The sequence below is a fragment of the Psittacula echo genome, assembly GCF_963264785.1.
Source record: "Psittacula echo genome assembly, chromosome: 8".
Classification (NCBI taxonomy): Eukaryota; Metazoa; Chordata; class Aves; order Psittaciformes; family Psittacidae; genus Psittacula; species Psittacula echo.
In genome coordinates, this window is record NC_137744.1 from 10,185,865 (window position 1) to 10,197,626 (window position 11,762).

The following is an 11,762-nucleotide window of genomic DNA, read 5'->3' on the forward strand; positions in this document are numbered from 1 at the left end:
CTGCAGGTGTTGGAGTGGTATTAGGCAACAGCTTTGATGTTCAGAGGCAAAGGGGGTTTTGCATCCCCTTCAAAAGGATTTCTGTCAGTGCTAGTTCAGCAAACCAAAACTGCCTTCAAGCCCTTGCAAAAGAATGTTAACTCTCTTGTAGCTGGCAGTAGCCCCCCAGTTTCTGGGAAGCTTGGCAGCCTTCATGTCCTTTTGACCGATTCCTCTTGAGATGATCTATGACAATAAAACCAAAACCCAAACCCCAACCTTCTGGCATCCTCTATCTATCTCCTTAATAGGAAGAAAGAATGTGAGAGGATCTCCAGGATGGCAATTGTGCATTCAGGCAACACACCCCATCACAACAGCAAACTGCCTACCACCAGACAAGTGTTCCACCTCTATTGAAAACAGCAGTAGAGCTTGTCCTTTTGAGCAGTAGAAAATAGAAAGCCTGGCTTCTTATGAGTTTGTCTTCTCTGTTCATATACCCTAACACTGTGATTTCAGCTTCCCCCTGCCAGCCTATCTCCCTTTGCCTGCAGTAACTCCCCTATCCTGCTCTATCACCAACCTGCCAGCTCCCCCTCATGGAGTGTGGATGACCTACTGTAGCCTGGAGTATGCTGTGCAGAGAGACTGGCCAGAAGGTACATGAAATAACACTAATACTACCTAATAGGGGTGTTTTAATTTGTATTTCGCTATTCTATTCAGCAGCAAACTGTCTTACAAAACATACTGACCTCAGGTTATTGTCTCTTCCATGCAGATAAAATGCCCCCAGCTTAGAAAAAAATATATGGGGAGAAAATAGGACCTGGATACCAGTGTGGCATATGCTCATTTCCATAGGAAACAAATACAGGAGAGAAGCACAATGAACCAAAGTCATTGTTATTTGCAGTATCAAACACTGACATTAAATGAAATAGGACTTGATGATTAAGGCTTAGTAAATTGCTATGCCAACTATAAATGCATAATTACCTTGTGGAGAGAGGACTGGAAGGAGGCTCAGAAGAGCAGAGTTATAGTGTGCTTTCCCACAGGCTGACTGAATGAATTTGGGCAAATGCTACTTTCAAGATCAATCTTCCACTTTTCTTGCAATTTGTATAAGAAATGCAAAATTGAAGCAGCATATTGTCTAGGGACCACAAAGACAACCCTTTTTCCAAGAAACAGCCTGTTTGGCAACCACAGGCAGTACAAACTGAGTCAGGAGGAATGATCTCAGCCTTTTCATACATCTGCATTGTTCCTCTCCACCACAGCTTTGTACAGTAAGAATAAGAGACATTCAAATGTAATCTATGGAAACTTAAGCAAATAGAAATTGGAGTAGCCACTTAGTGTTATCAGCATATTCAATAGCTTGTGATGAATCATAACCAAGCTATCTGCTTTCCAGGGCATTAACATTAAAGCAGAAGTTGGGTAGTATTATTCTGATCCAAAGAATGGGTCCACTTTTTAAGGGTTGTGATGCAGTATATTCCAAACATACTGTGAATTCTGAAAATTCCCGACAGAACAAATGAAAATATACCTGGAAACTCAATGGCAGTGTTTTCAATCCCTCTTGGAGGTTCCATCTTCTCATTACAACCTGCCACAAATTTAACTGCATGGGTACTGACTGCAGCCTGGCTGGTCATTATTTTCTTCTACTATATCAAAAGAATGCAGGACCCAAACCTTTTTGTTCTTAAGGTGCTTAGAAGCTTTTGGTTCAGTGTACCTAAAGTCAATCAACGCTCAAGGCCCTGCTTGCTCCCTTCACTTTGATCATTGAGCAAATAGTTTTGTTTCCTGCATGATCAGCAATGTTAAATGAACAGGTTTGCCCAGCAGCTAGTAAGAGAAATGTGGTTATCCAGCTCCGTAGCTCTAGATAGCATCTGAAGGCCAAAGAAACACTTTTGCCCTAGTTTGGCCCTGTAAGTGATGCTTTGTTATGCAAAGTTCCTCTTATCTCACCTTTACGAAGTCTCTCACGACATAATATAGAGAAGGCAGAGACAAAAGTAACTGGAACTGTTCATTAGAACACAGTCTTTATTAATCAAGAAAGAACAGAAAAGTAGCTGGAGGGACAACAGGTGAATGGTGACACTGAACCACCCTTTGTCAACATTTGTTAAAAAAAAAAAACCCACAAAAATCAAAACAAAACAAACAAAAAACCAACCCCCCAAAACCCCAAAACAATAAAACCAAAACCAAAAGAGCTGAGCAGTTCAACAATCCAACTACATCTAGTTACCTTGTTCTGCCAGTGTAAAGGAGCTCCAGATGTGGATATGGATCCCTAAAGACCTTCTCATCAAGTAGCTAAGAGGAGATGCTGAACTGGCCCCCATCCCAGCACTGCAGACCAAGCTAGAATATTACCATTTGCAAGTCTTGAAGTACCAGTGTCATTGGCCAGAGCCTCATTGTGCTGCTCATCAGCCATAACCACAAAAAACCCTTCTCTGGTTTACAGAATTGTAATCTCCCACTTCTGATTCACAGAGCCTGTATGAGACTGAAGGAAGCAGGACAGTAACTAGAGCAGCTCTAGAGCTGGACAGCCTCAGCTTTTACAGGCTGTGGGTGCTACGTTACTCCCAACTCATTCAGTTTCTTCAGGGATATTCCCCCTGCACCATTCAAGGGAAACAATCTCCTGTTTCAGTTAGGTTTCACAAAGACTTCAAACTAAGAGATTACTTTCTGCAAACTTTCTTCATTTCTCTGTCCATCAACCAAAATTTATGAAATCAAACTCCCTCAATACTCTCAAGGTGACTTCCAAGATCTCCTCTTCAGAGAGAAAACGAGCTTTCCCATTCTTGCTGTCTACACAGTAGGGGAGGTGCAGCAGCAGCTTCCTGTGAAAGAGGACACAGTGAATGTCGATGTCCCAGAACAGATGAGTAGTTGAGATGGCACTGCAAGTTACTCTTGCAATTTGTCATCAGTATACCAAGGAATGTTCTTTAGTATACCTTGTTCTTATGGCAGGTTATGGGGTTCCTGCAATACCTGGTGTGCAGCTATACAGACCTGAAAGGTTTCTACACTATTCCTTTCTTTAGGCTGTGGCTATGACAAAAATTTCCAGTGATGGATTGGGGGCTCTCTTCACTGTTTTACTTTTGCACAGTGCTGCATTTTAAATGAAGAGGAAGGAGAAGCTGCCTTGGTAATGCTCTCCTGATGGCAAAAATCTGAATAATGCCTAAAACATGTCTTCAGGAGTTTGTCTCCTTTAGTAAAAAGAAATAACTGGTGCAGCCTGATTAGAGATTCGGGCCAGCTCAGATGCACAAAGGAAATGCCTACACTGCAAAGCAAGTTTGAGTATGAGAATGCACTTACAGTTATGATGTTCTGGGATGTTAACCTACATTGAAGATTAATTCGGTGATCCCCTACTGATGGCTACATAATACACAAAGAAAGGCTGGATCGTGGATTCAGGAGCTATTCCACAGTCTGCTGCTATGCCAGACATACAGCTTTACCTAGAATGGCTGACCAGCCTTCTGGTTTGTATCGTTATGAGGATGTCTCAGTCCAGACCCATTCAACTCCTCTCATGGATGACAGTTCAAACTTACTTGCTCATGCAGAATCTGGACTCTTTCCCCTCTTATCCCAGGCTTATATATTAATAATATGAATGACAGGCCAGTCTTGGACATGCACTCTATTGACAGTGCAAAGAGAATCAAGGGCACCTTAGAGTCAAGAGATCTTCCCAGCCAAATTCTATAAAGCCCAAAAAGTCAACATGGGGGTTTACTTTAAACTGGGGTTCAAGTCATGCTGATTTTTTTCAGGTGTCTTGTAGAAGCCATGGCTAAAAAAAGTGCAGTCAAAACACCTTTGCACCACACCTGCTGAAGGCAGCCAGTTGCTGTAATCCAGAGGTCCTTAAAATCAGCTTGGCTTAGAATCAGCCCCAGGACTAGAGTTGGAAAGAGTTCCTTTGAGCCCTCCTACACATCTGTGACAGTACAGGATTTTTCAGGATGTAGAACTTGAAATCTTGTTTGTTTCTTTCATCCTGAGAAAACTTGCACTTACATTTGTGAAAGCAGCACTGGCTCAGCCTGTACCCAAGCAACCATTAGATTTACGGCAAACTTTTTATTTGCTAGGCTTGTGACTACAGACAGCTGGATACTAAGAAGATAATGGCAGATCTGAGTCACCAAAAAGATGGAATTGCAGAAGGAAAAGGATGCTGAGGTTTTCCTACATCTGCAGTATTGCATTAAACTACCTCTTTTAATATCTGTAGGTCTGCAAGTCCTGAACAGTTATTCCCCCTGACTTTCCAGTTTCAGAGCTAGCACTTCCAAACATTCTTCTATTCTTGTTTCATCTTTGGGTTAAATCCAAGCAGGGGGTAATCAACTCAGCCTGGGTTTGTCTGTGAGAAAAGTGGGTTTTCTATACTTAGTCCACTAGGGACAGAAGTTATTTGAGCCTATATCCTTGAATTTATGCCTGCATCTAGAATTTATTTGCAGGAATCCATTCACATATGGATCTTGCCACATTCCATTCAATGCAACAAGTCAACCTAGAGAGTTTTCTTATGAAAGCACTGTATTGTGAAGGAGGACTTAAATCAAAACACACATGGGAATTATGTGGCAATCTTGGGCACGGCAACTGCACACTGAGGGAGACTGAGAAGTCAGAGTATACCAGTCAGTTCATTATCTCTGTAGGTGTGAAGTAGCCCCTATTAAAAAATAAGAACTCAAAGGAAATCTCTCCAGGAAAACCTTGTACAATTTCCATCTCTGCATCACGTCTGGATATGTCCACAATTTGGCTTTCAACTTCTGAACATGTATCTGCACATTTTGACCATCTTCAGTTATATTTTTGTTCAAATTCATATTCGGAAAGCAAACTCCAATGAAGTCCTTCAAGACCATGGGGAGGTTTTTGCCAAACATTCTGGACCCTTGGAGCCTTGCTTTTTAAGTACCCAAGATCTGTCTTAAAGCTGGCTTTGCCAGAACAGTATCACAGATACAAAGCTAGCCCACTATACAACAACAATGGCTGTTTTGTGTCTGTATCTATTTCCCATGTGCAATTAATAAACCAATCTTCACCTTGCTTTGCTTTGCTTTGCTTTGCTTTCCACACAGCATGTAGTTGAAGTCTTGGTTAAACCTCTTTTCAAACAAGATATTAACTGTACACAATTGTGTTTCACTTACTTTTTGGGAGTTCGGAGGTCAAGAACCTTGTCCTGAACATCTAATGTGATGTCCGAGTTCTTCGTCTCTGGCAGTTTGATTTTAATCTGAAATGATGGGTAGAGGAAAAGCTGTGATTAGGTCTATAGCCCTACAAGCCATAAAAGATCTCATCTTCCTGAATATTTTGATGCTAGTGTCGGGGCAACATTGAGTAGTTGATTTCTAACAGAGAAAATATGACGGTGATAATAATTGCTTTCAGTAACTTCATGATGTATATTGATACCCTATTTTCTTCAAAATCCTGAGCTGCCAGTGTACTTGACAGGTATTCTACATGCAGCAAAACCCCTGGCTTCGTGTTTTAGACAGTTTGCTTCTGCTAGAAAAATTCCTGAAGTTCAGGATGCAGGGAACATCTTTGATCATGTAATAATGGGACAGGATCTGATACCTGTAATTTTAAAAAGTATCAGTATTGTAGCACTCTGCTAACTCACAAACCTTGTAATAAATGTAGGCAGATGAAAACTGTCTCCTTCACAAAACTGTACCCAAATGAAACTTCATCTTAGAGCTACTTTTTATTTCCCTTATGTCTGTATGTGGCATATGCATTTGCACAGATTCTTTTGAGTACGCTGGGTCCTTGAGGAGATACACATTAATTCCTTAGCTTAGCAAGTGTAAACATTATATACAAATGCTTGAAGAACTACACGAAAATCCTACAGGAGGCCAAGGGCAGCAATACAGCTTAGTGTTTGCATTCTATCCCCCAAGAAGGTGTAAAGATGGAAAAGGGCAGAGAAAGACCACAAAAGGTTGGGAGATAGAGGTTCTGCTCACCACTATATCTTCACAGCAGGCTGTGGAGTGGTCTTTCCTGCTCATCCCAAAGAAGACATCCTCTGTTCCCACACTTTGTTTGAATAAAATCTCATACCTGGGAAAGAGAAGCCATTGCCTAAAACTATTGGAGAAAGGGCAGGAGACTAAAGGAGACTAATTCTCAGAGGGCTATAAATAACCTCATTGCATCATCTCTCCTCTTTTTCAGTCTCCCTTCAAGGCTTCAACGCATCTGCACTGGATTTCTGTTCACAGCTACAAATGAGTTAGCTGGAAGGCTGGGGAGGATAATTCATTCCAACTTCCAAGGCTGTTTCTACTTCACTAACCAGCTTTTGCAGGATCAGGAAATTCATCCTAAGTGAATATGATATTTACCAACCAGTCAAACAAACCCTTGGGAAATGGATTTGAAAAGGATGCCATTAATTACATGTGTTCTGTTCTGTCACTCAACATGCTCTTGCAGCCTGAGCATAACACTCTTTTGCCAGATCGTAATTGTTTTGCATTCAGCCAACATTTGTTTTCTTCCTCTCCACATCTACAAAGTGTAGAATCACATACTCATTTGCTTTTAATAATTAATGAATGAGGAAATGCAAAGTAAATTTGTATTTAGAACATATATTACTCCTACTAAACTGAGCAAAAGAAGTGGAGTGAGTCACTTCTCTAAGTGTATGAAAAGTCTCTTTTAGATCTCCAGTGTTCATACGCATATGTAGTAATTCCTAAGTCAATGAGGAATCTGTCTAATAGCTCTGGTTGCATCTCTTTAGCCATCTGTTTTCCTTTTGGGACATATTCTTTGATTCAATTTGATGAACTCTTACAAAAACTTATACTCTCTTTTCATTGCTGCAACACAGGATGTAATTCCTTGAGGCTAAAGCATCAATGTCTTTTACCCAGCAGGAAGGGTAAGGGTCAAAAAATGGCATGAGGAAAGCTTCTGTTGTGCCCACAATACAAAGAAGCATGTTCTATACATCGAAGGTGACAGTATCGAGACCAACTTTATGTAAGGCTATAGGTGAATGCCAAATCATTTTCAGATATGTTAAGTCTATTTTCAGATTGGTCCTGGTCTTGTGTTTAGATCAGGAAATTGAACACCTCATGGCATGACTTACATGCAGAGAAACATGAGGATTCTGGACTACAAACTAGCATACAATGTGCAGCTTCAGAAGCTTCGGTCCATCTGCTCTAGCATTTGTCACTCCAGGATATGGCATCAGAACACAATGATTAGAAATGCAAAGACTGCTTTGTGGATTGATTGACCCTGAAGACTTTCTGACCTCTACAAACTACAACATGCTGGATTGTATCCCTTTCAAGAACATTTTTTCATTATCTTTCTATGAGCAAGGGAAAAGACACGGGTTTTAGGCTGTCCCTTGACAGACTAGGATTGAATGACAAGATTTACAAGTTCAAAAGTGCTTGCATATAGATTTCCTTCCTGTAGTACTTTTTCATAGAATCCCAGACTGGTTTGAGTTGAAGGGACCTTAGAGCTCATCCAGTTCCAGTCCCTTCCATGTGCAGGGACACCTTCCACTAGAGCAGATTGCTCCAAGCCCCGTTCAACCTGGCCTTGAACACTGCCAGGGATGGGGCAGCCACAGCTTCTCTGGGTACCCTGTGATAGTGTCTCACCACTCTCACAGGCAGGAAATTCTTCCTTATAGCAAATTTAAATCTACCTTCTTTCAGTGTCTATTTGTCTTTGAAGAGCTTAATCCTTTGAAATGCAAACGTAAGTTGGAGTACTTTATGAATCTGTGAGTATGAAAAATGAATGCGTCTCAGTTGCCTCAGGAAAAGACAAATATTTCATACAAACGGCATATTTGAAAGCCAGTAAATAGTTTTGGTGGCCTACTTCTCTTCCTAATCTGACTTCATACAAGTATGTGACACTGCAAGTAATGTTATGATGGGAAAAACCAACTCTATGTTTCTATTTACGAGAACAGAAAGTTTCCAAAGGAGAGGTTAGAAATCACTCCTCACATACGGCTTTAGATGCAACATTGATATCCTCCCTTTCTCCTTCCATGACACAAAGCTTTTCAGATGGCTGTCTCACTCAAATGCAGTAGAAGCTGTTTAACTCCTATTTCCACCAATGCTACGTAAAGACCAGGCAGGCAGTCTCAGCTCACTTACTCTGGCTGTTCTCTAGGGTCCCAGGTATCATCATATTCAGATCCTTCTGGGACCTCCTCTGTATTCCAAATAGTTTTACTGTTTTCAGATTTCACCTGAAAAGTACCTGTAAGTGATGAGAAAAAACCCCACACTGAATTTTGGATTGGTTTTGTTCCTCTAGGTTTGCTGAAAACTTTGATTTCTTTAGGCTTTAGAAAAGTCTTTGTATTAAAAGCATTCTAGTAAATGTTTACAGTCTCCTTCACCTCATTATCTTATGAATGAGAATATTCAGAGGGAGAATGTTTTCCTTTCCCTTAAATCTCCTTTACCCAACCTCTCTATCGAAGAAATCTTCCTTTCAGGCATAAAACATCTTGCACTTCAAAATGGGTAAAGTGGAGAAATATGAAATAATCTTCCCCAAGCACCCAAATACGGGATTTTTTAAGTGAGCAGAGACGTTTACAAAAGGACCTCCTCCTCACGTAGAAATCCACTTCTTCCCATTAAGTACTAGGCACAGCGCTGATAAGGTACTGAAGACACATGAAAGTTCACAGGCAGAATACTATGGGTTTATGCCTGTCTTACATGTAAATACATTTTCTAGTAAGCTGGTAAATCTGTAATTTGAAGGTCTTTAGAGTGGAATCACAAGCAAAAATACTCTGTTAGATTTGCCACAATTCCTTTCCTGCTGCACTCATCCTGGTCCTTGTTGACTTTTCTTATGACTCATAACTAAGCTGCCCAATAACGTGATTAGTTCCAGAAGAATTTTACTGTACAGCTCATGACCAGGCTGTGTTCTGTTCCCTGTTTATCATAGCCACTTGAGGCTGCTGTGCTCTGGAGTCACCTTTTCTGCTTCTCTTGGTATAATTTGCTGTTAAACTTTCAGGACAAGAAGGTGTAATTGTAAACATGTAATGCTATTTCCATCTCAGAGTTCGGTGAGCGTTCTTAGTGAGGCAAGCCCATCAGGGGTGGTAACTTACTTCAGCTGTTACAGTCTGCTATCATGGGGCTAAATGCTAAAATATACAAACACTCCTTACCAGTGCTCTCTTTTTTTACTGGTCCAATAGTACCAGGAGTCATAGTATTAACAGAAGAGTGCAGCTGCAAAACAAAAGGCAAATGGAACTTGAACCAATTCCCATAGAGCCCAGCCCAGTAACCACAATAGTGTCACCAAGTATAAAGTGTTATCTGAGGTCAAACAAATGCCTGCTGGAACCCAAAAAAAACATTATGCCACAATTTTGTGACTGAACCACTGAATGTTCTCTCTTCTTCACTCTCACTCAGAAGAAAGTGACCTTGACACACTGTGTTTAAGCAGGACTCCCAAAGCACAGCACCGCAGACAGATGTGCTTTCTGAGTATTAGTTTGAGAAAGTTGGGGCTGTTCAGCCTGGAGAAGAGAAGGCTGCGTGGAGACCCCAGAGCAGCCTTCCAGTGTCTGAAGGGGGCTTATAAGGATGCTGGGGAGGGACTCTTCATGAGGAACTGTAGTGATAGGACAAGGGGTGATGGGTTAAACTGAAGCAGGGGAAGTTTAGATTGGATATAAGGAAGAAATTCTTTACTGTAAGGGTGGTGAGGCACTGGAATGGGTTGCCCAGGGAAGCTGTGAATGCTCCCTCCCTGGCGGTGTTAAAGGCCAGGTTGGATGAGGCCTTGGGTGACATGGTTTAGCATGAGGTGTCCCTGCCCATGGCAGGGGGGTTGGAACTGGATGATCTTAAGGTCCTTTCCAGCCCTAACTATTCTGTGATTCTATGGCATATTGGCAAAATTTCCATGCTTTGCTTGCCATGAAAACATTGCAGGAAGCCAAGGGTGCTACATGAAAGCCCCATCACAGCATCTGGATTACTTTTGACAGTAAAGATCATGAGAAGCAACAACATTTTCCTCTAATTATAAATCAATTTAGTGCTAATAGGCCAATGTGAGGCATTCTCTATATATGAAGGTTCCTTGGTTTGATAAGAGTGCCTCATATGCACAGAACATTAAATTAAATCAAAATAAAGATTTCAATTTACCCAGATTGACTCACATTTAATTGACATCCCTGTGGTAATTGCCATTTCTCTCTCTGAAGTGTCATTCATTTCATTAATGAGATGTAAACAAATCCTTTTAAAATCAAGATGTTTACTGCAAAGATGTACAGCCAACAATGCTAGCTTTAAAAAGCAGGCATTAAACAGCCGAAGGGCACTTAGCATGTGAAGGCCTACATCTATCACCTACCAAATGGAAGTTTCAAGGGACATGCACCCCTTTTATCACAAATACTACCACCATTGCCACTACTGCTGCAACTGAAGCAGTTGCATGTTGCGGAAACAATGTACATTTTCCCTAAGCTGCAATTTTCATCTAGTCCTGAAATGGAAAGGTATAGAAGAACCCAAAGATATTTCTCTCCTTAATCATTCAGGTCATTCACTTTAGAAGAATTAATGACCCTTACCTCTTTGACAATAATCAATGTATCTAACGTACTTCAGTGATCAACCATATCTACAGTCCTCCAGCACCTGAGACAGGATCAGAACACTCACAGTCACCTCTGGATATTTCAGCCTTTGCGCAGAAGTTGAGCGTCAACCTTTTTCCCTTTGTGTGAAGCTTTTACTGCATTGCCTTAATCTCTGACAGACTTCAGAGAAAAGCAGGGTGACGTATAAAGTAACTGAAGCTCTTTCAACTACATGTTCTCATTTCCTGAGGGAAAGGCCTGAAGGCTGGAAACTTAAATCTCCCTCCCATTTTGTAGTTGCCATCTCTCCTTGTTTTCCTGGGGCAGCTTCTGTACTCTCTCCCCCAAGAGCTTGTTACCATAAAAGTACCTTCGGGCTGTTTCAGTCTAAAACCTTCTAAGGTTCTTATTCTCTTTTTACTCACTCTGGGGAAAGGAGAGATTTGCTTCTCCTCAGTCACCAAGGTTGGGCTATGGAGCAATATGTAAAACACAGCATTTCTTCTGAAAGACTCACCACATCATCCTCATCCTCCTCCTCCTCTGGAGCATCGCAAAGTAGTTTAGCAAGGGACTGTAGAGAAGAGGCTGAGGAAACACTGTCCATGTCAGTAGCCACTGCTCACCTATGCTGGAAAAACCAGTACCAGACAAAGAGAGAACAAACTGTTCTGTACTGCCCGCAGAGTGGAATGTTCCACTTGTGTGTTCCGGAAGAATAAAGTTTAGCCAAAACCTTACCTGTGTGGTATCAGAACACATATAATACACCCAGCCTGTCCAATCTGTGCTCAGGTCACAGCCTCTCTTGCTATATCGGCATCAACTACAACCACAGCTCAAGGCCTGCAGTGATGGCTGGCTGTGACAGACCCTATGTCAACACGGGCGTGCAGCTGCTACAGGACGAGGGCAGCAGGACCGCTTGCCCCGGCCTGGGGAGCCGCGCCCCTGACACGGCCGCACGTTGAGGCTGAGAAGCGGCTCCCGACCCAACGGTTCGGGCACAGCCCCCGCCCACAGACAGAGCTGTCCC

The 11,762-nt window shown here is 41.8% G+C and overlaps 1 protein-coding gene across 1 annotated transcript; it reads right to left on the reverse strand.

The window, feature by feature from the left end:
- Nucleotides 1–1,608: 1,608 nt before the first annotated feature.
- Nucleotides 1,609–11,333, reverse strand: DNAAF6 (dynein axonemal assembly factor 6; the record flags this gene model as incomplete). Its single annotated transcript, XM_080624821.1, has 6 exons — nucleotides 1,609–2,870; nucleotides 5,229–5,314; nucleotides 6,060–6,156; nucleotides 8,244–8,349; nucleotides 9,287–9,350; nucleotides 11,244–11,333. The coding sequence occupies 6 exons, from the start codon at nucleotides 11,331–11,333 to the stop codon at nucleotides 2,741–2,743; spliced, it is 573 nt and encodes a 190-aa protein (XP_080480947.1). The 3' UTR covers nucleotides 1,609–2,740.
- Nucleotides 11,334–11,762: the final 429 nt, after the last annotated feature.